Source organism: Penicillium daleae (genome assembly GCF_028827525.1).
Source record: "Penicillium daleae strain IBT 16125 chromosome Unknown utg000008l_segment0_segment0, whole genome shotgun sequence".
NCBI classification, from domain to species: Eukaryota; Fungi; Ascomycota; class Eurotiomycetes; order Eurotiales; family Aspergillaceae; genus Penicillium; species Penicillium daleae.
This window is the reverse complement of record NW_026623156.1, coordinates 3,460,602-3,485,564: the sequence shown is the minus strand read 5'-3', so window position 1 is coordinate 3,485,564 and position 24,963 is coordinate 3,460,602. Positions and strand designations below refer to the sequence as shown.

Below are 24,963 nucleotides of genomic sequence, written 5' to 3'. Positions count from 1 at the left end.
CTTCACACAGTGGACAGAAGGTGGCTTATTTTCTGGCGCCTCGACAGAGACTGTTCAACTGGCCTATCTATCATTGGATGTATTAGCCGTTTTCTCGCTCTTGCTTCCGCTAGAAATCCCTTTGTCCCATTTTCAAATATTTGAAGACTCGCAGCTTCTATAGAATCTGGCTCTGAGAAATCGATCAAGGGCTATGAATAATATAAATTTCCTTTTGGTGAGTCTACGATTTCAGTCGTACCTAGGGCAATACAGATACTCAAATGTTGACCTCCGTGATATATGTGGAATAAACTATCTACGTGAACTACATTCCAGGTTCCTGGGTTTACCTATCGACGCGGTTATCTCGTAGATATCTGGCTCTGGTCGTGGGATGATGCGATGAGGAAACTATCCGACTTAAGATGTTTTCCTCTTTCTCCACTTATAAATCTGATAGAACCCTCCTACCTCAGCCTCAAGTGTATTGTGTGTCATTCCCCTAGTGTCACCAGTCATGTATGAAAAAAGTATGGGAAGCAGTAGAATTGTCCCATCCAAACCATCATCTTCTTGACCATTAACGATTATACCGATTTAGCCAATAGGCATGCTCATCACGCATGCCGTACAATGCCGTACATAGGTATAATACGAGTATGATTTGCAGACACCGACAAGACCAAGCCAATTTCTAGCACAATCGATGTCATCTTTGTAAGTACATGCAAAGGCAGCCTTTATCATGGAAAGGGTCCTGAAAGTACAGAGGATGCGTGATTCCTGTGAACTGCTGCTACTTCGCATTTACCATACGCCTCCATCCCACGGCTCCTCACTTACACCCTTGTCCCAGCCATTGGTCTTCCCATCCCAGTACTTAGGCTTGATTTCTTTTAGGCTCTCCATTTGTGCCCCGTCCACTCGTCCATCAATAGTATGCACATTAAGTCGCGTAAATGGAACTGTATCGCCTTCACCTGTCTTGGTCGTACCATAATAATGGCATGACACACCACAGCGAGGACAGAAGGGGTGCGAAACACCACCGGGTCCGAACTTGTACACAGGAAGGTTCGGCTTCCCATCGTCACTGTCCCCTGGCGTCAACAGCCGGAATGAATCTTTCAACGGACTCGCAATCAACAATCCGGCTTTGAGGCAGTAGGTACAGTTGCACTTGCAGAGCACATAGTCTGGCTCTTCGGCCGAGGGTTCTTTAAAGTTGATGCGTGCTTCATAGCTGACAAAGCCACAGTGACAGGAACCTCGATATAGCGGAATGCGCTGCTCCTGGTCAGGATGAGTCTCGGAGTTGGCAGGCATCGTTCGGGGGAAACGAAATTTGGGCAATTAGCGGTTGGAAGGGTTATAACTGATTTTGGCGTAGAGGGAAGACGAGAAGCGGGGTGTCTCGTAAAAGTGGTGGATGACACGGATCTTATAGAGAATACGAACACGTGATGATGCTGGTTTAGTCTACTGTATTATATAGGAACTATGGAGACGAAAAGAAGTGACTGAAGCACACGAGAGAGTGCGAAAAGTAGCAGCGCAAAGTTTGACGGAGTAGCTCCCGCAGTGTATATATACAAAGTAAACCTCTCTACTTCGTTCAGTCATTCCCGGGCACAGCCTATCGCCCATATCAATCGATTCTTTTCTAGTCGCTCGCCCCCTTCTCATGGCATCTCGTCCCATGCGTCCCAGTCACGTTTATAGTCATCCTCACCCCCAAAACCGAGTGCTTTAGTGCGTCTGAAGTAGGGCCAGTAATCATCGTCGTCATCGAAATCCTCAGGGTTAAGATCCCAAATAACCTCTATCATCCACCTCAGCCATCGAGTTGGCGGGGGCCATTTTCGAAAATACTCAATTCGTTGTGACTGAGCAAGGCTTTCTTTTTGTTCCTTCCACTAGGTAAAGAATATTGTTATATAGTCTTCGCCAGCGCCCATACGCCAGCATATGCTGTATGGATGGGTGTCCTGGAACATAAACCAAGGAGGGGGCAATGCTCCGTATTGAGCGACTAGCTCCGCAATTTTATCCTCAGAGCATGTCGAGTTGTTGTCCATTTTGTATGTCACTAGAGTATATCATATGACCGAGGGCCAAAGTAGAGATGCGATAATATAGCAATCAGCTTGCTGCCATGACCGAAGTTGGGTGACGCGCGCTACGGCACGCTGTGACTCTGAAACGGGCGAAAACGTGAGTCGTCAAGTGTAACGAATGACTACCTTTTTATGATGCGTACACGAACTTGTGGCCCAGGGCTTTCTGCATATCCAAGATCACGTGGTTTAAACGCCAAGTATCGCCGTTGCGTAGCGTACTCTCGTTTTTCTTGTCTACTATTTCTACGTGTTTTCTAAGTAAGAGGTCATGATAGGACCTCTCGACCGTGTTCATCTCTCAACAGAGCTCGTCCTCCTTGTGACAGAGTTTCTCAACCCTCGAGATCAATTATCCCTTTTACGCACTATTCCTGAACTCGCTCCCCTCTTGACTATCCAATATATTGCAGCTCGCGATGGAGACGAGAATACACTTTTACACCTACTAGCAGAAGAGGCTGAGTGCAAGCTCTTGATATCTCTTCTAGTGAAGAATAACACATTCGTGAACACAAAGAATAAGAGTGATTGGACTCCTCTGTCGCTTGCAGCTCGAGGTGGGCATGAAAGGGTCGTGAAAGTCCTGGTGGAGCGAGATGATGTAGAGGTGAACTCGAAGGATAATTGGTGGTGGACACCTCTGTCGTGGGCAGCTTCACACGGGGATAAATATGTAGAAAATTTGCTACTGGGCGAGATGATATTGAGGCCGATTCGAAGGATTTCCATTTTCGGACACCGCTGTACTTGGCAGCTGATCATGGACACGAAGAGGTGGTGAGACCGCTGGCGGAGCGAGATGATGTTAACCCGGATTCAAAGGATGATTTTGGTTCAAACGCCGCTCTCGAACGCAGCCTACCATGGACATGAAGCGATAGTGAAGCTGCTACTGGATCGAGAAGATGTGGAAGCAGACTCGAAAGATAGTCTTAGTCAGACGCCGCTGATATGCGCAGCCGAACGTGGACATGAAGCCGTGGTGAAACTGCTGGTGGAGCGAGATGATGTTGACGCAGATGCAAAGGATGAGGACGGTCGAACAGCGCTGTCGCACGCAGCTGAGTGTGGACATGAAATAGTTGTGAAGCTGCTCGTGGATCGAGAAGATGTTGATATGGATTCAAAAGATCATGATGGTCGGACACCATTATCATGGGCAAGTGACTGTGGATATAGAACGGTGATGAAGCTACTGATGGAACGCGATCAATGAATTGAGGAAGTAGCATGTTCCGGTGTATCTCCACATTTCTATCCAGAGCGCCCAGCTTCTTGGTGGCTCCGAGATGTTGATGATGAGCTAGCATCCCATACAGTAGGTGTGTAGTATCCAAGCAATCATAAGTGGAGAGCTCCTAGGTCCTGTATGCCAAGTAACTCGGGATGAGCGGTACTCCAGCACGAACAAAAAGACTAACCTAGTCCATCCTAATGCTCCGCAAAATCCGATTGGGATTCACGCTCAATGACAAATCGTAAATGGTCTATTTGTCTCCTCAATGTACAGATCCGTACATACATCTAAGGTTGCACGAAACGACGGCCAGTGACGCCTTGAGAATCAACGGTAGAATGTTTAAATCATACATTTAAGTTGCTTAGAGATATATCAACCTTAGATGTAGAAGGCATACAGCCTCACATGAATTCGCACCAAGGCACCACAGCACCCCTTCCAGCAACGCCCTTATCCCCAAACTTCTCAACATACCATTTCCGTCCCCAGCGTGCGTGGGGTAGCATATTCGCAACGGCATTAACCACGAACAACACAGCGGGCAGGGGGAGAGGAACTCCAAATCGATCCGCCACCCACGCCACAGGAATGATCCACGGCGCAGGCCGAAGCGGTGGAGCAACGCCCGCACCTGTGGCAGTGCCGACCTTGGTAGATAGAGAAAGGGGGAACACCGCGACTCCAGCAAGGGCGAATCCAGTCCACTCCAGCCACTCGAAGACGTAGTGCGGGTACAGGATAGTTCGGAAGACGCCCTCTACGGGCGGGATGACATAGACCTTGTGGAATTTGGTCTTGCCGTTAGCGGGGGCTTTGTCATCTGATTTCTTCGCAGAACGCTTCCCGGCTTCTTCCCTTCTGAGACGGAAAAGTGACGTCTCCGAGTAAATGTTACCTGCCATGCCGATGACAAACAGAGCAGTCCCGACGACGGGAAGGATTCGAATCAGAGGGAGCGAATCGGAAGACAGGGAAGAAGAAACCAGTGCCTCGGCGCCGTTGGTGCGGAATCCGGCAATGGGGATCTCGTAACCGGATAACCACCCAGCCAGACACGACGAGTTCAACCAGTTGAAGCCCATGGCACTGACCATCACAAAAACATGAATGGGCGACATACTCGGTGCCGAGAAGAAGGGTGAGATCACGGCGCGGTTGGCATAGTGCGCGCAGTAGAGAGCCACAACCAACTGGTTGATTGCGGGCAGCTCAGTCAAGGAGGGTGTGGTCTGAGAGAGGCTGTAGAGCAGGTTGATGGGACCAACGATCTCCATGGCGCACCAGGCGACTCGGCCTGGAATGTTGAAGATGGAGCTCTTGAGGGATGTCTTACCCGCCGGGTGCCAGGAGAGTAGCCATTGCAGGATAGTGCACTGTGAGTCTTGTTAAGGTTCATGTCTCGGAGGTCAAGAGCTGTATCAAGGGGGTCCCTTTGTTTACTCACCACCGGGAAGTACTGGAAAACGGCGAGGACGGTCGTGTACGCCGCTGGAGTTGGAGGAAAGAACTCCGTGGTAGACGGAAGCGATGCCCAAGTGGTGGATAGGGCCATACCCATCATGAAGAATGAGGAGTACGACTGGGTGGTTGCAAAGGAGAGAAATTACGAGGCGTGAACGAGAAGAGGCTAAAGCTTAAGTAAAGTTTAAATAGTTGCACGGGAACATGACGCAAATGCCCGATCGGGCAAGCGGTCATGAATAAGCTACACGATCTATGATCTTCGGCCAGGCTATGTACGTCAGAGGGGCAGACTAGCACACGATAAGCGAATCAAAGCCGCGGGCTTTTGTGAGACTTAGTCGGCAGACGTATCCATCTGCTCAGCTACTGGTTCTTTCCTGCCTCTTCGCTCTGCCTTGAACGCCTCGATCTTGGCTTTGAGCGCAGTATCTAAAGTGGCCCATGTTAGCGCGAGATCATGCAGCTCTTCGTGTAGTAAGCTTACCAGGTAGCACATCTTCCATCTTCAAGGGCACACGATTGAATGGGTCGTTAGGGTCACTGAGCAGATGCGAGCGGATAGTCGATCGATCAATGGAAATCTTGGAGCTAGGCAGAATGACAGGGTCTTCCATAAGAGTGTACATGAGAGGATCTAGAGGGACGTTAGTGCTTGCCTGATAACTATCACGGAGAAGGTCAACATACCCAGGAAATCGTCCGGAATCTCGCCCAGGTCCTCCTCTGCTTGCTCATCGGCCTCCTTGGCTTCTTGGGCCTGTTTTCGCAGCCGGTCCCAGCGCCGCAAATCCTCTTCGGGCGTCAAATTATGCTGTCGCAGGAGATCGGCAGCTTGTTTGAACAGCTCCGGTCTATATGATCGCCCGTCACGAGCGATGGCCGTGATGAAGTTTTGCTTGTTCATCAGGTTGAGGTAGATCTTGGCGATTTCGCTGAGAAGTACCTTCGGGTCAAAGCCGTACTTTTCTACCATCAACTGCACATTGCCTTCCACTTTGAGCTGGGAGCTCTTCGGTCCGGCCATGGCGTCGAGGTTGTAATTCAACATATCCGCTAACCGCTGGACGATCTCCGGCATAGTGAACGAATCAGCCAGGGCAGCAGTGAAAAGCTTCAGCATGGCCATGGTCTCATTAGTCAGCTGCATGTAGGATTTGGCGCTACGCTGCGTCGACGCCAAATGTTCTTCGCGTTCCTGCCGCGTATTCGGGTCCATCGAATCACCATCGCGTTTGAGTTCTTCTTGGATGTTACGGATGGTTTTGAAAGCGCCAAACGACTCGTCAAGGACATATGTCACATCGTTCAGCAGGAGGTTGACAAATTGAACGAAGAAGTCCTGGTTTTGCGTGGCTTGGTAGGACAACTTCTTTCGGTATAATGTGTTGGGCCAGATACATTTGATAATCTGGAAGATCTCATAGCGAATGTTGAACTTGTCGAAGAACTGAGTGTGCGCTCCAGTGTGCTCTGCTTCAATGTAGAATTTCATCACAGCATGCAGGAGGTACTCATTGGCAAACGGCATGGAGTTGAGAAGGTCGACGAGAATACCACGATGACCTCCGGGGCGGTCTAACGTGCCGCGATAGAGCATGGAAACGAGACCAGCCTTGAGATATGGGTTTTTAATATAACTCGAGCTCTCCAGGAATGTGATGCATAACATCACCAGCTCATCGCCCAGGGCAGCGGTAATGGTGTGCGGAATAGCCCAGCTGACGAACTTGAAGTTACTGATGATGACATCCAAGAAGTACTCTGGAAGATTCTGAAACACTTCGGGTTCCTGCTGTGGAAGAGGCAAGGTGAGCTTCTCTTGGGGATAATTCACTCCCGAGGCAGCTCTCAAGAGCCAGACAGCAACGTGTCGGATGACCTCTATTGATCGAATCTGCCATTGTTCGTCAAGGAGCACAGCTTGGAGACTGTACTTCAATGCTAGGCCAAGATCGAACTTGTCACGGTATTTCTTGAGCGCCTGCTCAAACACACGCAACTGCATAGGGTTCGAAGCCCACCGCTGCCGCTCGGCCTCGAACTTGTTAATGGTCGATTCCATGTGCTTGAGATCTTTGTCGAGTTGCTCCAGCTTTGAGGTCAGCGATTCGCTTCCATAGTGATGCGCAGCGATTGTCAGGAAAAAGAGCTCGCTGTTGAAATTGGAGCTGCCCTCCAGTTTCTTGGAATAGAATGCATCAGAGGCATTTTGATCGGCGTTGATCTTTGTCTCATCTCGTATGTCGACCCGGGGGCCTTTTTGGAAATACTCTGCATGGAAGGTGTGGATTTTGCGGAAATCAATGTTCATGATGGGGACACAAAGTTTATCCAGAGTAGATGTCAAATTGAACATGAAGCCATCCGATGCAACCTGCTCTGGATCAACTTGCATGGCCCGTCTCTTATGGTTGATATTCAGAGCCGTCGCAACCCAATCCAAGAATCGATTCTTGGCTTCAGTGGATGCGTGGAGAATCTTGCCTGTAATATAGTCGAGGTCCCATTGAATCATATTCTGCATCATGCGGAGAGAGCTCTGCGAGTTCAAAATAAACCCATGATCTCTCGTTTTGGGGCTGGAAAAGTACGACATTGTCACTTTAGGCTGAAGAGGAGAGAGCCGGAACCATGGTCCCAGCAGAGTTGTCTTCTCAAACTGAGCTGGATCCCTCGAAGCATTAAAGATCGAAGACTCAGTGATAGCCGAGGCAATGATCTTATTATCAACGAGATTTCTCAATGCCTGCGATTGGGATCAACACTGCAACCTAAAGCCTTGGAAAGGGAAACGACAAACCGTGAAATATGGTTGAAAATCTCCATTAGCATCTCTGGAAGACAACTGAGCACTGAGTTCTTCAACCGCAGCAATCACAGCAGGCTTAAGACTGTCATCTTCGTCGAACTTCGCGCTCAAATCCTTGAGGAATTCAGGCGTGACTCCTCTCCTTAAATTATCGTCAGGGCTCAGCAGTAATTGCTGAGCCAATGGTGATTCCTCAGTAGACTCGATTCTGCGCGCGTATATCGTCAGCACCTTTTGATAGATTATCAAGATGGGATTTATTCTCATACCCAAACATCTCCGGCATCGTAATCGCAAAAATGCAATAGCTAAGGCACAGCCGCTTCGCTTCGCAGTATACATCCCACCTTCTTGTGTCTGGATCTGGCTTCTTCATTCTCTCCTGGATCCTGCTCCAGCAAGGAAGCAAGTAATCAAGCGGACGTTGCTTCTCTGCTTTTGACGCAGCTTCCAAGATCGCTTGGTCCAATATCCCAGTGTGCAGACGCAGTTCCTTGCCCTCATCTTGCAACTCACTCCGCAATCCGGGGAGCGAAATCCGGTGATCATTTGTCTCGACACCCTCCTTCACGGTGATATTGAACAGAACTCCCAACACCTGATGCTCGAAATCCTCGATGATTTGCGGTGAAGGCTTTGCAGGCGAATTTGTTTGGGCAGAAGATGGTCCAGTAGAGCGTGGTCGTTCCGGAACTGAGGCCTGAGTACTTGGTGTGATCTTAATCCGCTTTCCTTCCGGCTGCTGTGAGGTCTGTGTAGTAGACGGCGCGTTGTCGTTGGCAGCTCCATCGAGCTGGCTCAGCGGCAACGGCGACTGTGCTCGAGAAGGGTTCGAGGAGGTCGGAGGGGAACCGGAAGAGTCACCAGTGGAAGGACCCGAAGAAGCGGCTGGGTTTGAAAGCTTCGCAAGGCGCTTGTTGCGGATCTAAAACCCGTTGAAGACATCATGTTAGCCAGCTGCGCAGAATGAACACCATGACGGTGGAGTCGAGGGTGAACAAGGACCTGCCAACCTTTTCCGCATCAGAAAGAGTGTCGGACATTGTGGTGCTTGGTTGGGTCGAGGCTGGAATGCGGCTGGGGTATTGTGATTGTGTTAAGCGGGGCGGAGCGGACAATCATTCGCGATGTTGACGACAGTGTTCAAGTCGGTGGCAGTTATTTCAGCACAAGCTACAAGAACACATCGACACTGACAGGATGTGAATCTCGTTCTCCCTCAGGTGAAGATGGAGGAGGAGGGGAATGCGAAAGATAAAGCTGGAGATTCTGTCATGATCTCCGAGATTCGTCTGCTGTGATGCCACTTGACTAAGCAGCAACCAGAGCCAACTAACTAACTAGGAATAATATAGGCTCAACATGCACTATGATCCCTTGTTCTGTGTTAATTTTCTAGTTTATCGGGATCAAAGGATGCACCATGTCATTAATTTCAACTTTAGTTAATTCGCCGAGCACCCTTGAATCCAACATTATCGTGCTGAAAGTATATATCGTGGCTGTATGCAACTCAAAAACACTATACAGAATGAGAAAGCAAAGACAATAAAACCCAATAGACGCCATCCATCGTGCTGTAGAGCTCTTCAGAACGAGGAATAAAATGATGAGATCCAAGAGCCCGACTCCCTATTACATAGGCCTGTCGACCAGCTCAGTATCTGCCGTTGAGTTGCTCTAACCGCCGGCAACTCTTCAACTCCATCGCTCGTGCCTCCTTCATCTTCTCAACATCTGGGAAAAACCATCCCTGTGCATCTTGAATCATCCTCTCCCGCAAATGTACCTCAGACTCGCAGTCGTACTTGATCTTCGCCACGTAATCCACCTCCACGCGCTGGTCCAGTTGCCGGAATTTGCGTGCGCTGAAGTCTTCCACGTCCCGTGGATTTACAAAGTAATTGAGATTGAGCCTGGGTGTCGTGCGGCCCATGGTGTACGGGCTTTGAGGGGTATCGACTCGATAGGTAGGACCGGCTGGGGCGGAAGAGCCAGATAGGAGCGAAGATAGGAGCGGAAGAACGAAAAGAAGGAAGAGAGGAAGTAGTTGGCGAACAAAGCCCCAGCCATCGACGGCTGGCTCTGACTCGTTGTTATTCGCGGCTGTGCGAGGTCTGCGGCGTGGCACACCTCCGCCGAACTGGTGCACACGGATACCGGGGCCGCCTCCCATGTTGAACACGAATTGCGGTCCGGCTGAGGCATGGTCAGTCTTGAACATGAAGCCGAACAGATCAGATGAGGCGTACTAAAGGGACCAAAGCCACCACCACCCATGCCCCCAAATCCACCACTAAAGAACCGATTGAACATCTCCTCTGGGGAGATCTCTGCATCGAAGCCTTGGCCACCACCTGCGGAGCGGGGGAAACCACCACCACCACTGAATCCACTGAATGGAGAACCACCGCTAGAGGCGCTTGGCCCGGGGTTGAATCTGCTATCGGGGTCTCCTCCAAATTTGTCATAACGGGACTTCTTATCGGAGTCAGAAAGGATCTGGAAGGCTCGCGAAACCACTACAAAAGAGAACTGTCAGCAAAACCCTTGACATAGGACGGGTTATGTGCTTGCTTACTTTTAAAAGCCTCGTCTGCGCCATCATATGCGTTCTTATCTGGGTGTGTCAACAGACTCAACTTCCGGTACGCCTTCTTGATCTCTCCATCCGTGGCAGTTTTTTCAATCGCAAGGATCTCATAGAAATCGGTTGTCCCGCATTTTCGGATTCGTAGGACCGCCGCTTTCTGCTCGGGGGTGTATGTGCGATCTTGGTTGCCCTGGTTGTGCTCGCGCGATCTCGCGGCTCCGCCTTTGGCGTCGGAGCCGGACGCCGTAGCAGACGGCATGGCGATCGGAAATCGAAAGGCCTCGAGGACCTGAATGTACGACCGTTGTAGAACGGAGGAAGGACAGGAGCGCAGGTGGGTGGGTTGGTGGCGCGGGACCGCGGAGAAAGGGGATTTTACCTCCCTCGAAGGCCGAGAGACAAGGCAAGCCTAGATGAGAGCACAGGCCGATCAGCCAGAAAGCCGAATCGATGGAGTTCGATGGAGACAAATGCGAAAAGAGCGGCGGAACGAGGGGCGCTTTGGGGGGTTGTCAACTGAGGAAAAAGTATAGTCGAGATAGGTGTCTTTGCCAAGCGCGGGAACGCCATTCGAGTGCGCCTGCAGTCGTCGGCTCGTGTACCACCGACGGCTCTCCGCACCACCTCCACATTCAACAACCTCAACATCGGCAAGACTTGGTCCCAGAATTGACTGTGGCCCGATCAAGGTTCCTCTTTAATTGAAGATACTGGTCTAGTGTCAATTCACTGCTTCTTTTCTCGCCGCGCGCACTATCAAGTACACCTGCCGTCTTCACAATGGCTAAGGATTCTGCACTCGAAGAAACCAAGCAGACTTTGGTCCAGCGGTTTAGAGCATGGGGAGGTATGTGCTTGCTAACTCAAGATTTATTACGTCTTGAACATTCAATCCGATAAATCAAAGAGCACTTACTAATGCCCGTTGCTGCAGAAAACTCATTCCCACCGACCCTGCTCGCTTCCCTCATCTTCGCGCAACATGCACGTCCCTTCCAGTTCTTCCCGATGCTGTTCCCTCCCATCCTACTGTTCACTAGCTATGCCAATCTCCAAGGGTTCAAGACCGAGACTGCCGGTATCAGCGCTGCCTGGTCTGGACTTTATCTACTTCTGGCAGGTCGCCGTCGGCAGCCACTCATGAAGAAGTTTGGAGCTCGCGGTATTGTGCGCGGCGCGACGATGGGTCTCTGCCTGGTCAACATGATTGGTGGTGGATTGGCCTATACCCTGGGCAAGCGAGAGGAGGAAGAGACCAAGTCTGAGAACTAAATGGGGTTGGCAATTGATGGATGAATTGAAGGCCTGTGTGGACAGTGTACGATAAACGTTTCAAAAGTGGCTTGTATGATTGAGATCAAGGTGCGGGAGTTGGCGTTATTGCGGTCATCAAGGGGTTTCATATACGATTGCATTCAAAGTAACCGTTCAGAGGTTCTTCCTTCAAGCTATCATATCCTGGTGCCCGAACTTTCTGTCGAGTATGGCTTCTCTGATAACACAAATTGCCGCACATGGTCCGGGACTAACCATTCCAGGTTTTCAGGAGCAGATTGTGCCGCCTCGCGAGCTCTGGTGGAGCTTACTGGTGGGTCATCAGGCTTCCTGCCTTCGATGAGCTGGATTTTCTGTGCCCACTCCTTTTGGCCGCCTTCAGTCTTTCGGTCCCCACGAGCAAGACTGGCCAGAAATTCCTCCTGTTCTTCTCTGTCACCCCATTCATCACCGGGCCGCAATGTTACCCTCAACCGATGTTGGGAGAATAGGGCAGCGAGAGGCCTCAGCGTGTGTTCCGGAGGATAATATTTGGTATTGAAGATCCGGATCAGTGTATCGTAGCCGATGAGATGGACTTGCTCCAAGGGGGACGGATAGTGATCCGATGCTTCAATGGCTGCTGCCTTGTCAATGAAATAAGGCTTCTTTGTAACCGCGATATCAATTGTGGGAATATGCTCCGTTGATGAGGCGGGTAATGAAGAGTGTCTGGCTGCAAGGTGCGACCGGACGTCATGCGCGAAGAGTTCCATCATGGCCAAGCGGTCCTCAAAAGGCGCAGGCTTAGACGGCTTGTCGGCATTCTGGGTAGCAAGTAGAAGAAGTAGATGAGAGCCTGACTCTAGTTGTTCCAGGAGTGCGGAGCTGGCAATGCGGAGGTGGGCGCGGGTGGGAGGATTGAACGACGAGTCCAACACGTAGAGAACTTTAGGCGGAGGAGCGTGGTTCTTGGGGACTGTAGCAAGGACTTCGAATTCCTTGGTCGAGGATGTGAACTGCTTCAGCAGAGAAGCATACTGAGATCGAAGCGCCCGAAAGGAGGCCATTGTTGCCGAATTCAAGTTGATGTCAGGTCAGGCAGACCGTGGGATGAGGCGGGGATAAGATAAGAAGGGCTTATCGGCTTATCAAGCTCACGAAGTATACGAAAGCCAAGAACGGGATATACTCATAAAGTAAAGATTGCCGCATGTGCAAATGTACATAATACTAGCAGACATGATAAGGTCTAGTCTGAGCCCTTTTAATCTAAATGTGACTCCTTGTTCGCTATGTCCTGGGTGATGTATTACTATTCTTGCTTCCGTAGAGCCAAGCCCCTGGAGCCTTGCACCGTAGTCAAACCAGCTGCTCACTTACCACACTCGGGCTTTGTTCTCTGCTGTGAACTTTTCACTCCTTGAACCAGTATTTATTCTACAGACTGAGCTCGTTCTTCCATCCCATGCTCGGAACCCCCTGCTTCACTTACCTTCTCCTTTTCATACCATACACGCAACCAACTTCTGCACTACGCAAGAACTCTATCAGAATCATGAACCAGCGCTAACTCGAAGCTGAGTGTCTCTTCAAAGTAGGGCCCGTTGGTTCTGGTGCTTTTGGCATGGTCTGGGCCCCTCGTGGAGGAGAACCTGCCTTCAAGCAACCACATTATGGACGAGAGGGATCACTTGAGAATGACTCTACTATGCACAAGCAGATTATCAGAGCCCTCCATATCCTGAGAAAAATGAAGACGCTGAATTATGAGGATGAGAAGCTTCCTCAAGTCCAGATTTCCGAATGCTACCGCTACATCAAGCCTACAGATCAAGAGTGGTGGAGAGCCAACCTCGGAATGTTCCCCGATGAATTCACCCCGTGCAACCTGATCAAGTCACAGCGAATCTTTCCCTTCGCAGATGCCACCAATTATCTTCTTGTGAAAAGTTATTGCCCACCGGGTACTACCCAGTTCTACATCATGACCAACAAAAAGGACAAAGGCTGCCTCATTCGCCCGTATCCCGACCGCCGTCGATCCGAGAAGGCCCCAGAGGAACCACAACGAGAACGAGTTCACGATGAGAAACTTCCCACTTCACGAAGATAAAATCGAGGAAATTGGAATATCAATGGTAGATATGGAGCAATACGCTGCCATAATGGGGGAGGCACTCGCGGCTATGCAATGGATCGGCGAAGTCAATGGCCGTAACGTTGAATTCGTTCTTGCGCCCGCCGAGGGCAAGATGTTCAAAGAAATTGACATTTATCAAGAATGCCCTAAGTGAGCATTGCATGTGGGTGTTGGACTTTGATCGTTGTCAAGACATGTCTATGGATATCAACGAGGTTCACTATGCCTTCCACGCAATTTGGTGGAGGTGGAGCGAGCCATTTATGCCTCGTCCCGGAAGAAACTCGCCGCTATGGAAGGCCTTCCGAGACCAGTATCCAAAGACTGGCCAGGATTTACGAATCTTTGGCACAGGAAAGTATGGGATCTCGCGGCTTGAGTTGGCCCATACGTTCATTGATCTGGTGGAAGCGGAAGGGGACAAGCGCGCCGAGCAAGCCCGGTAGAAGGAGGAAGGAGGAATCTGGGTCCCAAGTGCGACGCTTGCTGATTTAACGAATTCATGCTAGTGAAGGGAGAAGAGAGAAGAGACAAGACTCAGAATAGGATTACCTAGGGGTCGGAAAGCGAAGACGAAAAAGCTTATTGCGGACACTGCAATTAGTTCCAGTCTTACTCTTACTCTGAATACAGTCAACTTTTAGGATTCATTGCTTGTAACATGTACAGTTTACTGCTCACCCTTTCAGTGTGATCGAAGTCGTTAGCTCAACTGACATTGAGGTGTCTGTGATACCGAGGTTGATCGGCCGCCCATCACCGTTTATAGTAAGTAGAGGGCTTCTCTCCGGTGTGGGGCCTCCTCTCCCCAGAAGCTATTGTTATACAACTGACATTCCATACCACACTTGGAAAAATCCAGAGGAAAAAATCAAGAAAATTCAAAATGACTACCATATCTCCATTTACAATTGCCGTTCCCGACGCCCAAATCGATCAGCTCCACAAGAAGCTCGAACAAGCTACTTTCCCGGATGAATTCGACGATGCCGGTTGGGACATGGGGGTTCCCCTCGCGGAGATGAAGCGCCTAGTTACTGTCTGGCGGGAGAAATTCGACTGGCGAGCCCAGGAGAAGAAGTTGAATGAGCAGCTCCACCAGTATACGATGCCGATCTCAGTGGACGGGATTGGGCAACTCGATATCCACGTTATCCATCATCGAAGTGGAAATTCAAATGCGATTCCACTGCTTTTTATTCACGGATGTAGGTTGTACTTTTGCCGTTGCTATTTCGATGGTCTCTTTAGTCGAATCAGCTAAATGATATGCTCTCAATGTAGGGCCCGGAAGCTTCCTTGAAGCAACCAAGTTGATTCCGCTGCTCATGAAAGAAGATGAAGGACCGGCATTTGATATTGTTGCGCCCTCGTTGCCTAACTTTGGCTTTTCACAAGGTGTATTGAAGGTAAATCTCGATATACCCCAAGATATACCTTGAGTACTAATCATACCTTCCAGAAAGGATTTGGTCTAGCCCAATACGCGGAAACTCTTCACAAAGTGATGCTAGCACTGAACTACGATGAATATGGTAAGAAAACAACCAGCCCAAGTATCGAACATACTTGACAATACATGCAGTTATCCAAGGAGGTGATTGGGGCAGCATGATTGCCCGCGCTATGGCACAATTATACGCCAAACACATTCAAGCCATACACTTGAACTTCATCCCGGTTGTTCCACCATACCCATGGCGAAGCCCCCTTCGCTTCCTCCAGTCTCTCGCTAGTGTTCCCTTCTCAGCCAAAGACAGAGCATACATTGCTCGCACCATGGACTATATGAACCGAGGCAACGCCTACATGAAGCAGCAGGGAAGTAGACCCGAAACTCTAGGGTACGGGTTGCAGGACAGTCCTGTCGCACTACTCGCTTGGATCTACGACAAGCTCCACAGCTGGTCGGACGAGTATCAATGGAGTGACGACGAGATTTTGACTTGGGTGAGCATCTACTACTTCTCACGGGCGGGTCCGGCAGCTTCAATCAGGATTTACTACGAGGCTTCCGCGAAGAAACCCGAGAGCATGAGCTCTGCTGGGAAGCAGGACGATCTCGTGAAGAACTGGATAACCCTTGATGAGGTCTTGGCCGCTCATGCTCCGCCGAATGTGCGATTTGCCGTGGCTCAGTTCAAAGAGGAACTTATTATGTGGCCCATGGCTTGGTACCATGCTATTGGAAATGTGGTGAAGGAGAAGGAGTTTGACCGTGGTGGTCATTTTGCAGCATGGGAGGTACCTGAATTGCTCGCAGGAGACCTGAAAGACTTCTTTGGAAGAGATGGAGCAGCTTACGAAGCCGTTCAGGGGAAGGATGGCTATTGATTTTGGGCTAGTTCAGAAAAATTGGGATCGCAAGGCGTGTCTAGTTGAACAATTTTCATCTTTTGGACCAAGATTGTGACGTGATGGCGGTGCTTGTATTATCATGATAGGAGTAAGAGAAAACATATAGTCGCGGGCCCAGTTCGTTCTCGATCGGAAGGCCACCCGCCCTCGCGTCACTGCTAGAGCATTTCGCCCGTAGCTGACCGTCAATGGAACCTCATCATCATTCAGTGGAGACCACAGACGCCGGAGTTTGCCCTTAGTCCAACAAAATGCCCAATAATAGCCGGTGCGAGCCCCTCATATCCATCCCCCTCTTTAATCTTGACGTCCCTTCAGTAGCCGCTGGGTAACCTTATCCTTCTCTATAATGTAAACCTGGGCGCCCCAACCAGACAGGGCGTCTCGGTCGACAGCACTCAGTAGTGCTTGGGAGATGGTCTCGAACAGGTCCTCAGGGCCCTAAAAACCATGGGTTAGCTTGAAAAGGGTGGGTTTCTTGAGGGCGTGGGACATACAAGATCAGGCTCCCAGAGACCCTCGCAGGTACCGAACAGCTGGTCGCTCGCCGTTCCGCTGACAATGAAGTCCTTGGCGAAATCGATACAACCGATGCTGTCGAACCCACAAATGAAGGGCTTTCCAGTTGTTTGGTTGATACCAGCCAGCACAGGGCTGACAAAGAATGGGCCGAAACGCTTCTCGTACAACGATGAGCTGACCAGGTTGGCCAGGGTCTGAGGGGGAGATATGGCGCTCCTCGCGCAGGCGGTACATGTTGACCTTGTAGCGGAAGAGGTCCGAGACGGTATTCACGTCGGTTGCGAGGCCAGTAAGACCGAGATAGGTGGAGGGAGCGTAGTTGAAGATCTTGGGGAAGTTGTTGGAGATGGTCAGGGCTTGCATGCCCAAGCGGAGGTCGCAGGCAATGGCGACGCAGTCCTTGCCCACCATGGCGACACAGGCACCGCCATCTAAGGTTAAGTTAGCTTATTGAGCGATTGGAGGTCAAGGATCGAGGTTCATCGTACTGATGTCGAAGGGGGAGCCCTGGTGATGGCAGGAGGTGGTTAGCTTGAGGTCTGGCGACAGTGAATGACGGGGTCAAGGGACACATTTCCCTACCATTCTTGCGGTTCTTCTTAATCAACCAAGTTGGCAAAAAGTATTCTGAAGCTTCAGTAAAGAGAAACTGGCTGAAAGGAGCGGGTTGGGGAGCGAAGACGGGGGTGGATGATGGGAGGAGGTGAGGAGATGACGGGGAGCTGTGAAGGACGCGAGAGAGCGCCAGAGCTCGGATGCCGGGATGACGCCGCACCGCTGCCTGTTTGCTTCGGCCTCGACCTTCGACTACTTTCTTCCGCTCTCTTACCCCACGTTTGGGATTTTTAATGGCCAATTTGACCTTTTGTCATCCAAAAACTCTCTTGTATTTCTTCGGCTTAGCAAAGACTTCTCTTTTTCACGCACTTTCATCCCGCAGAGAGCTTTGATATCTACACCATCATCATGAGCGCCCACGTCGTGGTGATCGACGCGACAGCCAGGCGGGCAACGATCAAGACAACACCAGGCAAACACTTGACCGATATACTACAAGAAGCGTGCTCAAAGCTCGGATATAACTCTAGCCAGTATGGCCTCAAGTATGTTACCATGAACATTACATACTTCGCGAGGAGAAGTAACCAAACTGACAACATCTCGCCCCAGGCACAACCGCAAGCAACTAGACCTCTCTCTTTCCTTCCGTCTTTCCGGTCTCAGCTCCGGAGCAAAGCTGGAGCTTGTACAGCTATCCCGGTCTCCTTCTGTTGTGACGGTCGCGCTACAGCTTCCCGAGTCGGAGGCCCGCGGGGCACCAAACGGCCGCATAATGGACAAGTTCCCAAGCACGACAACCCTATGGCTGGTATTGCGCAAGTTTGAGGCGGGTGTAGCAGGAAGTGGCCCATCTAGGAATCTCACCGCACGGGGTGTTCCCTCTATCACTGGTGATTCTGGTGCCGGGCGGCTGTTCTACGAGATCCCAGTCCTTCAGGTCATCGGGCGCGAGCTATCAAGCTTCACGGACCTGCAAAAATCCCTAGCTCAACTGGGATTCAATAGTGGCAACGTGCTTATGCGACTCACCTTCCGGCGGACAGAGGAGCCGCTCGAAGTAGCAATGACGAAGATTGCCGAATACTTCCAGTCATCAGAGGACAAGGTGCCGGTTGCAAAACCAGATCAGACCTCCGCTACTCCTGCTGCAGAGGAGACTCTTGGTGAGTCTCAAGAGGAATCAGACACTCTGATGCCGTCAGGGGCCGTTGATGGACACACTGTTCCAGGCACTACTGGGCAGGAACTTGCAGGTTCCGTTTCTGAGCAACCTGCATCAACATTACCTGCTGGGCGTCCTGTGACGGTCTTTTCTCCTCCGACTAACGATACTCCATCATCTGCACAAATATCTTATAATGAAGAAGACTACATCCCCTCTGTTGAGCATGCAAAAGCTCATCAGCGGCTTCTTAATGAAGCTTCGCGCAACAAACGGCTCCTCACAGATGCTGAAATCGCCGCGAAAGCAGCATCCGAGGAGGCACGCCGCTCAGAAGTCCGCGAAGTCGACGTAAAAGTCCGCTTCCCCGATCAGAGTCAAGTGGTAGCCAAATTTGGACCTTCGGACTCCGGGTTGACGCTTTACGGATTTGTTCGCGGTTGTCTTGCCCCTGAATTCGCGGCGGAGAAGTTCACATTGAATGTTTTCTCCAGCCCGACGACCCTTCGATCAGCGCATGCAAATACAATCCCCGACTCGGACCAGTCACTGTTAATCAAGAACCTGGGCCTGGCTGGTCGAGTACTGGTCAATTTCTCATGGACTGATGTATCCTCGGCTGGTCAGCGTCGATCGAACCTTTTACGTCCAGAACTACGCAGCCAGGCTCAGGAACTCAAAGTTGAGCAGCCTCCCGAGCCCGTCGAGGAGCCATCTGCTTCTACATCGACAAAGGCAGAGCCAAGCGGTGCTCACTATGGTGGCAAGCCTGGTGGAGCTCGAAAGAGCGGTACCATGCCCAAGTGGCTTAAGCTGCCAGGCAAGAAATGATTTAAGAACGATGAGAAATTTGAGTGAATGATTATGACTTTGGAATCAGAGCGCTTCTTGTTAGAACTCTATATCAGATACTTCGATAGATCTTACTTGAATCTGGATTTCATGACCACCCAAAATACTTCGCAAGGATACCCACAATCCAATGTTCCTGCTCAGCTTTGTAGAAATAGACATCACAACTACACAAGTACAGCCGGGTCGTGTTTCCATTCCCGCAATACCAAATTCACGTGGATGTCGGTTCGAGTGGATGTAAACTGCCTGAACTCGATTGCCAGTTTGGCCAAAACCGCCTAGGAGGATAGAAACCACTGGCACAACCAGTTGACATATCCCATGGCCTACAGAAAACCATACCTCTTCTACCCTGCAACAACCCACTCCAAGCTTACGATCAAGGCAAAGAATCTGGAAGGTATTGAACAAGATTTGTTTTCATTATGGTTCCGCTTCCGAAAAACAGGGAAGGGATTCCACTTTTGCCATCCCCATGCATCCACCGATAAGCCACACAGAAAAACCCCAGATTCCGATTCGAAGCCATATGCTGAATGGCGGCCAAAGGTATGCTCACATCAGACCTGCCAGACTTCGACCATAATTTTTTCTTCGTGTTCCCTTGCGCGCGCCAGGTATTCGAGTCGTGAAACGATAGAGAAAAAAAGTAACGGAATGGTGCGTTTAGTGAGCCTGGGTACGGCGGGCCTCAGCGATGACCTTCTGCATGTCCTCAACCTTGCGCTTGCCGCGGGTGAAGGTGCCGAGCTGGAGAAGAGAAGTTAGCCTTTCGTTTGAGGGATTATTTGGTGATGTATGCTCATCGGGTGGATTGATGGTGGTACTGTGAATGCAGGCCTTGGACTTGGACGGTGGGAGGTGATCAAGCGGATCGACTGGCGCAGTAAACGAATCGCTGGAGCATATTCGCTTCCATTGAACCATTTTCCTGCAATGGTAGATTGCCAGATCTACCTCTCAGAACCTCCGCAAATCCAAGGTCGAATCCACAAAGCATGCCAGAGATCCAACAAATCCAACGACGGGCATATGAGTTCACGGAGGAAAGGAAGGATTCGGTAAACATACGCGCTTCTTAGCGAGCTCTGTAAAAGAGATTAGCATATTGTCCCGTGCGATGAAAATTTAGACTTCAATGTTCGGGGTACGTACTGCGAGCACGCTTGTCCTGGGCGTTGCGGAGCAACTCAATCACACGGCGCTCATAGGGGGCAAGACCGACAACCTCACGGGCAATCTCGCGGACGAACGCAGTGCGGCGGGAAGACTGGCCCTTGGAGCGGCTAATCTTGTTCTTGGGGGTGTTGAGGGGAGTGGTTTTCTATAGTTTCAAGTCAGTCCGACTGTTGCATTCATTTCCAGCAGTCGTGTCGTCGCCTGGGGTGCTCTGTTGATTCGGTGCCTGAATTCGTAGTGCGGTCCAGTCCATGTTCGAGATTTCCGGGGCTAATCGATCATCAAATTGTTTCCACCGCAAACTCTGGTCGGCTTTGATTCCCTTTCCTTCTCTTCCTCTTCCACTGACTGTGTACCGATATTCTGACAACTTTCTTCGGGTTTGCTGCGTATTGATGGCGGTTGACCGGAACTTGAATCTGACTGGGCTCGACTCGAAGAAACGGACCGAAGTGAACAGAGACCCGGGGCAACGACGACGAAAAGAATGTTGGAGGTGAACATACGTGGCCCTTGTTGGTGCCGACCACGATACCGGTGCGTTCCTGCGCCATTTGGACGGTTGGTGACTGAGGGGATTGGCGGTGTTGTCGAGGGAAGGGAATGAAGAAAGTCGTGTGGAAATCCCCTAATGCTTCGGGAACCGCACAACTGCGGGTCTTGGCACGGGCGTTGGTGCGTAGGCGAAATTTTAGGGCTTAGGGCTGAGAATTACTCAATACGGTTAGTAAGCATGCGACCCAGTTGTTAGTGGCCTTAAGGCAGAAATCTTATCTATGATCACGTGGTCTGTGCCTGAGCTTGGCTTCGTTCAGTTCTATGGTCATCTTTGCAGATGTTACTTTTCTCTGTAAATCACATCGCTGGCTACACAGCCGAGTACTCTGGTGGTAGACATCAAAGTTTAACCCCCATCACACCGTCTAGAGCCTCCTCCCAACTCTCCATCAAAGAACCACAGAACAGCTCAACGTTGGACGGGTCCAATGTAGACTCCAGGATGTCCTGGACCTCCTTCTCGGATTTTGCAGACTGCTCGCCCTGGATAACGAGGTCAACCAACGTGGACAGTACACCTGATGCGGAAACGCGTTGCTTCAAAGCTCGCGTGTTCGACCGAACCAGTTCATAGATCTCCGACACAAGCGTAGAAAGCCGTTCTACGCGTTCTTTGGGCAACTTAGCGGTCTTGGCTCCCTTTTTGGATGCCAACCCGACCAGCTGCGACAGTGCCTTGATTGTCTCAAGAAGGGCAAAGGTACTGTGAAGATATCTCCAACTAGGCCCAGCCCCGGTGTCCGCTCCAAGGAACACTGCCGTGGAAGCAATGAGTGGAGAGGTAGCGGCTTCGTTGAGAGTCAAATCCTTCTTCTTCATATCCAAGAATTCCTCGACGCGGCCAAGGGCAGAGTCAACTTGCTCTGAGGTATTTAGCTTGGAACCAGCCATGAACGTGGCCACTTTGAGTAGATCCGCATGGATCTTAACGAACTCCTTCTCTGTGTCCGTCTGATCATTCTCACTTTCAGAAATGGACAAAGTCTCGAGGGAAGGCAGGTCCATCTCCGGAGTCAGTGGCCTTTGCAGTGCAATGCCCTTCAAAACGCTGAAGAGCTGGTCCGTGATTCGGGCTGAAGCGAGCCAATTGGTCTAAGAAGGCCATTAGCGAATTCTTGTAATTTCATATGTAGTCAAAACTCATGAACGCACCTGGGGTAGCGGTCCCAAGCGGATTCGCTCTTCAAAGCTGGGCTTTTCGATAAATTCACAGGACATGAAAGCACCAAACTTCCGCGAATCGACGACTGGCGAGCCATCCCGGGCTATGGGATCTGTCAGTACGTAGATAAAATACGAGAGTGACTGGGAACATAACGGGGAACTTACCAAGCTCATCATAACGGGTCATAGGATCGCCTCCAGCAAGCCTCTGAACACGGCGTGCATCGAGAGCGTACATGCGGCGGGTGATACTGTTGGACAAGCATCTCCGAAGTTCAATGATCTCCTCGGTATTCACGTAGGCTCCCTCATCCAGACCCGCAGTACGGAATCGCATGGTATTGACCTCTGAGTTCCGGAAGAAATTAAGAGCCTGGACAAAGGCCGAAAGGGGATCGAAATCCTTGTACTCCGCACCTTCGACTGGAGGTGCAGAATGAGGGTGAACGGTAGAAAGGCGCGTGAAGAGAATATGGGCGACAGAATCATACTGTATCTGCTTGACGGACAATTTGCTGAAAGTGCTCAAAGCAAGAGATCCAGCGCCCAGGAGGAGGTAGACTCTTACTAGAAGAAGGAGCGCCTGGTAGTTGTGAGGAGAGTCACGGCAGAGGCGTTCCAGAATAGCTGCGGCGCGAATTAGAGCAGTACCTGGGACCTGTGCCTGTGCCTCGTCCTCATTCGTTTCGACAGGCTGAAGAAGACACATGGCTGCAAGGATGCAGAGATCATCGATGGGCTGGCTTTCAATGGTAGACGACGCTCCTTGAGCACCGCCTTCAGACTTCTGCGCTTTGCCCTCCTTATAAGCTGCCTGGTAAAGCTTCAGGCAGCGAGCGATAAGAGCTTCGGTCTTTTGCTGAGAAGGCTTGCTCTCCGATGCTGAGATGTTCAAACAGTAATCCAGTTTTAGAGCATTGATCATAGCAACAGACCCCTGCGTGCCCTTAGTAAGTATGCAAAGCGAGACCACAATATTTCTCAGGAATACTCACCTTCTCTTCAGCAGCATAGTTTTTCAGAATATAATCAAGCATTTTGGCCAGACCGTCCTTGTTGGGACCGATAATCCTTCGAATGTCGTTGAAGGCGTACAATTTGTGAATATGATTGTCGATGTATTTCTGGCACGCTATGAGCAAGTCATCTGTTGTCATTTCTCCGTCGCTAATCCCGCAGATCATCGCGTCAAGGCAAGCTAGAGCCGCGTTCCGAGACTTGGGGCTAGATGCTGCGAATTTCTCCGCAAACTTCATCGACTCGGCAGCAGTTCTATCGAGCAAACAGGTCAGTTGAGTCTCGGCAATCTAATTTTTCAATGAACCAACCCAGGAGTGGTAGAGTTCTTTGTCGCTTGAATCAAAAGGTTCCAAATACTCCAATCATCAAGCTCGCGGAGAACTTTGAGTTTCTCCTTATCTTCGGGGACAGTGTACAGATCCCTCACGTAGGAGATTGCCTCCTCCCACATTTTGCCAGCGCCCAAATTGAATGCTTTATATCCAAGGAATGCAGTATCATTTTGCACAATTCGAGACTTGAGGCCCAGGTTCTCACTATCCAGGAGTTTTACAACCTCGGAGTTTCGACCTTGGGTTTCGTAGATCCTGATGAGCAAACGCAGTTCCTCAGATGTTTGGATGGCTCGGGGAGGACTCAATAATTGAGACTGTAAGGATCACAAGGTCAGTCACATGCCCCGTTGAATCAGGCAAGTCAATGCTCGGTGAAAGACCTACACTTTCCGGAACTTCATCAGCGGCTTTCGAAATCATACGATATGCCAAGGTGCCGAAGAGCTTTCGATCGATCTCTGAGCTAGCATCGTCTATGGCAATCAGGTGGCTGAGGAAAATGGCCCAGAAATAGTATTTGCGATCCTTGGGAAAGTTCTTTTGAAGACTCATGGCAGCCTAATGTTCGACAAGACACCGATTGTTAGCAATGTACTGGTAGACGTTCTGGTCCATATTGATAATCGTCCGATGATCCGAGTAGACTGACTTTCTGTGCAGACTTCCAATCGTTGCTCTCAAAGGCGTAGGTAAACCAGCGGCCCTGAATCTCCAGGTCCTGAGGCTTCGCCTTTGCTGCCCTCTCCCAAAGATTGCTCCTTGTCGCATCGTGCCCATCAAGCTTCTGCAACGTCTTGAACAAGATGTCCAAGGTATCAATGTCGGTGGTCGGAGGTTCCGTGTTGCATAACTCGAGTGTCTCGGCGATACCGCGCTTATGGTGGGCTTCGTCCGCATGGCGCCAAAGAATATGTGCTTTCCAGGCCTGTGTTAGCGACAGTCAGCGCAGCTCGAATGTGTGCGGCCACTGAGTGGGCAAAAGTGACCAATTGCTAGTAGACTCGCACGACCTACTTTCAGAAAGCGCGTATTCTCGCCCTTCTTCATTCGTTTCTCGATTAGCTGCAGGGCCTGCTTCAGATTCTGCCCGTCAATAGCATCTTGGATCTGGTTGTTGCGACGGAGAAACACCGCATCATTGATAGGCGCCATGTCGAAGAGCTACCCGTGAGCCAAATCGTCTGCTGAAGACCCAGCTGACTTTGTTCCGTCTCCAGCGCCGAGCACAGCACACACGCAATGTTTGGACGATCGTGGGGGATCAGGCGCTGGTGCTTTTTTGGCGGGGAAGCAATTCAATTGGCAGGCGGTGAGAGCTAGGAGGTGGCCGAGGTGATGCCCCCCAGTGACGTGCACCGGTCCAGGTTCATCCAACGCCAGGACTCTACCGAGATAATATTGCCGGGACATGCCGTCCATCCCCTGTGGTGAATATTCTTGCTCTTGGTGCTTGTATTTTGGAAGGACAATTCTAATTTTGTATAGTGTGGACCGAGAATCACACGGATCTCGAAATATATATATGCCCTCTATAGAGCAGATCCAAGCCCGAACCATCGATTAGGTTTGAGCACCTGAAAGCTAGGACCGACCCAAACTTTCTCGGACAGACATTACCTTGCCCAGTTCAGATTCTATGGACGT

The 24,963-nt window shown here is 50.5% G+C and overlaps 13 protein-coding genes across 13 annotated transcripts; 5 read left to right on the top strand and 8 right to left on the bottom strand.

The window, feature by feature from the left end:
- Positions 1-789: 789 nt before the first annotated feature.
- N7458_009794 (GFA family protein) lies at positions 790-1,308 on the bottom strand (the record flags this gene model as incomplete). The annotated part of the gene is made up of 1 exon (XM_056913176.1): positions 790-1,308. The coding sequence occupies one exon, from the start codon at positions 1,306-1,308 to the stop codon at positions 790-792; it is 519 nt and encodes a 172-aa protein (XP_056762025.1).
- A 1,617-nt stretch (positions 1,309-2,925) lies between these two features.
- On the top strand, positions 2,926-3,318 carry N7458_009793 (ankyrin repeat domain-containing protein; the record flags this gene model as incomplete). Its single annotated transcript, XM_056913175.1, has 1 exon — positions 2,926-3,318. The coding sequence occupies one exon, from the start codon at positions 2,926-2,928 to the stop codon at positions 3,316-3,318; it is 393 nt and encodes a 130-aa protein (XP_056762024.1).
- A 425-nt stretch (positions 3,319-3,743) lies between these two features.
- On the bottom strand, positions 3,744-4,900 carry N7458_009792 (3-oxo-5-alpha-steroid 4-dehydrogenase family protein; the record flags this gene model as incomplete). Its single annotated transcript, XM_056913174.1, has 2 exons — positions 3,744-4,715; positions 4,787-4,900. 2 exons carry the CDS (start codon positions 4,898-4,900, stop codon positions 3,744-3,746), a joined length of 1,086 nt encoding a protein of 361 aa, XP_056762023.1.
- A 240-nt stretch (positions 4,901-5,140) lies between these two features.
- N7458_009791 (ubiquitin-ubiquitin ligase UFD2) lies at positions 5,141-8,658 on the bottom strand (the record flags this gene model as incomplete). The annotated part of the gene is made up of 6 exons (XM_056913173.1): positions 5,141-5,235; positions 5,291-5,440; positions 5,494-7,552; positions 7,607-7,823; positions 7,885-8,540; positions 8,590-8,658. The coding sequence occupies 6 exons, from the start codon at positions 8,656-8,658 to the stop codon at positions 5,141-5,143; spliced, it is 3,246 nt and encodes a 1,081-aa protein (XP_056762022.1).
- A 614-nt stretch (positions 8,659-9,272) lies between these two features.
- N7458_009790 (J domain-containing protein) lies at positions 9,273-10,467 on the bottom strand (the record flags this gene model as incomplete). The annotated part of the gene is made up of 3 exons (XM_056913172.1): positions 9,273-9,814; positions 9,868-10,137; positions 10,197-10,467. 3 exons carry the CDS (start codon positions 10,465-10,467, stop codon positions 9,273-9,275), a joined length of 1,083 nt encoding a protein of 360 aa, XP_056762021.1.
- Positions 10,468-10,988: 521 nt separating this feature from the next.
- Positions 10,989-11,480, top strand: N7458_009789 (uncharacterized protein; the record flags this gene model as incomplete). Its single annotated transcript, XM_056913171.1, has 2 exons — positions 10,989-11,055; positions 11,143-11,480. 2 exons carry the CDS (start codon positions 10,989-10,991, stop codon positions 11,478-11,480), a joined length of 405 nt encoding a protein of 134 aa, XP_056762020.1.
- A 179-nt stretch (positions 11,481-11,659) lies between these two features.
- On the bottom strand, positions 11,660-12,532 carry N7458_009788 (nicotinate-nicotinamide nucleotide adenylyltransferase; the record flags this gene model as incomplete). Its single annotated transcript, XM_056913170.1, has 1 exon — positions 11,660-12,532. The coding sequence occupies one exon, from the start codon at positions 12,530-12,532 to the stop codon at positions 11,660-11,662; it is 873 nt and encodes a 290-aa protein (XP_056762019.1).
- A 683-nt stretch (positions 12,533-13,215) lies between these two features.
- Positions 13,216-14,051, top strand: N7458_009787 (uncharacterized protein; the record flags this gene model as incomplete). The annotated part of the gene is made up of 3 exons (XM_056913169.1): positions 13,216-13,361; positions 13,465-13,679; positions 13,798-14,051. The coding sequence occupies 3 exons, from the start codon at positions 13,216-13,218 to the stop codon at positions 14,049-14,051; spliced, it is 615 nt and encodes a 204-aa protein (XP_056762018.1).
- A 440-nt stretch (positions 14,052-14,491) lies between these two features.
- Positions 14,492-15,939, top strand: N7458_009786 (epoxide hydrolase; the record flags this gene model as incomplete). Its single annotated transcript, XM_056913168.1, has 4 exons — positions 14,492-14,813; positions 14,890-15,014; positions 15,068-15,140; positions 15,191-15,939. The coding sequence occupies 4 exons, from the start codon at positions 14,492-14,494 to the stop codon at positions 15,937-15,939; spliced, it is 1,269 nt and encodes a 422-aa protein (XP_056762017.1).
- A 321-nt stretch (positions 15,940-16,260) lies between these two features.
- pup3 (proteasome core particle subunit beta 3) lies at positions 16,261-17,070 on the bottom strand (the record flags this gene model as incomplete). The annotated part of the gene is made up of 5 exons (XM_056913167.1): positions 16,261-16,404; positions 16,461-16,580; positions 16,651-16,916; positions 16,974-16,992; positions 17,068-17,070. 5 exons carry the CDS (start codon positions 17,068-17,070, stop codon positions 16,261-16,263), a joined length of 552 nt encoding a protein of 183 aa, XP_056762016.1.
- Positions 17,071-17,451: 381 nt separating this feature from the next.
- On the top strand, positions 17,452-19,039 carry N7458_009784 (putative UBX domain protein; the record flags this gene model as incomplete). The annotated part of the gene is made up of 2 exons (XM_056913166.1): positions 17,452-17,588; positions 17,656-19,039. The coding sequence occupies 2 exons, from the start codon at positions 17,452-17,454 to the stop codon at positions 19,037-19,039; spliced, it is 1,521 nt and encodes a 506-aa protein (XP_056762015.1).
- A 690-nt stretch (positions 19,040-19,729) lies between these two features.
- On the bottom strand, positions 19,730-20,796 carry N7458_009783 (60S ribosomal protein eL36; the record flags this gene model as incomplete). Its single annotated transcript, XM_056913165.1, has 4 exons — positions 19,730-19,813; positions 20,135-20,151; positions 20,219-20,387; positions 20,749-20,796. The coding sequence occupies 4 exons, from the start codon at positions 20,794-20,796 to the stop codon at positions 19,730-19,732; spliced, it is 318 nt and encodes a 105-aa protein (XP_056762014.1).
- Positions 20,797-21,139: 343 nt separating this feature from the next.
- Positions 21,140-24,471, bottom strand: N7458_009782 (MDM20/NAA25 family protein; the record flags this gene model as incomplete). Its single annotated transcript, XM_056913164.1, has 8 exons — positions 21,140-21,892; positions 21,953-22,074; positions 22,130-22,901; positions 22,960-23,236; positions 23,293-23,633; positions 23,704-23,877; positions 23,915-24,244; positions 24,334-24,471. The coding sequence occupies 8 exons, from the start codon at positions 24,469-24,471 to the stop codon at positions 21,140-21,142; spliced, it is 2,907 nt and encodes a 968-aa protein (XP_056762013.1).
- Between the last annotated feature and the right edge of the window lie 492 nt (positions 24,472-24,963).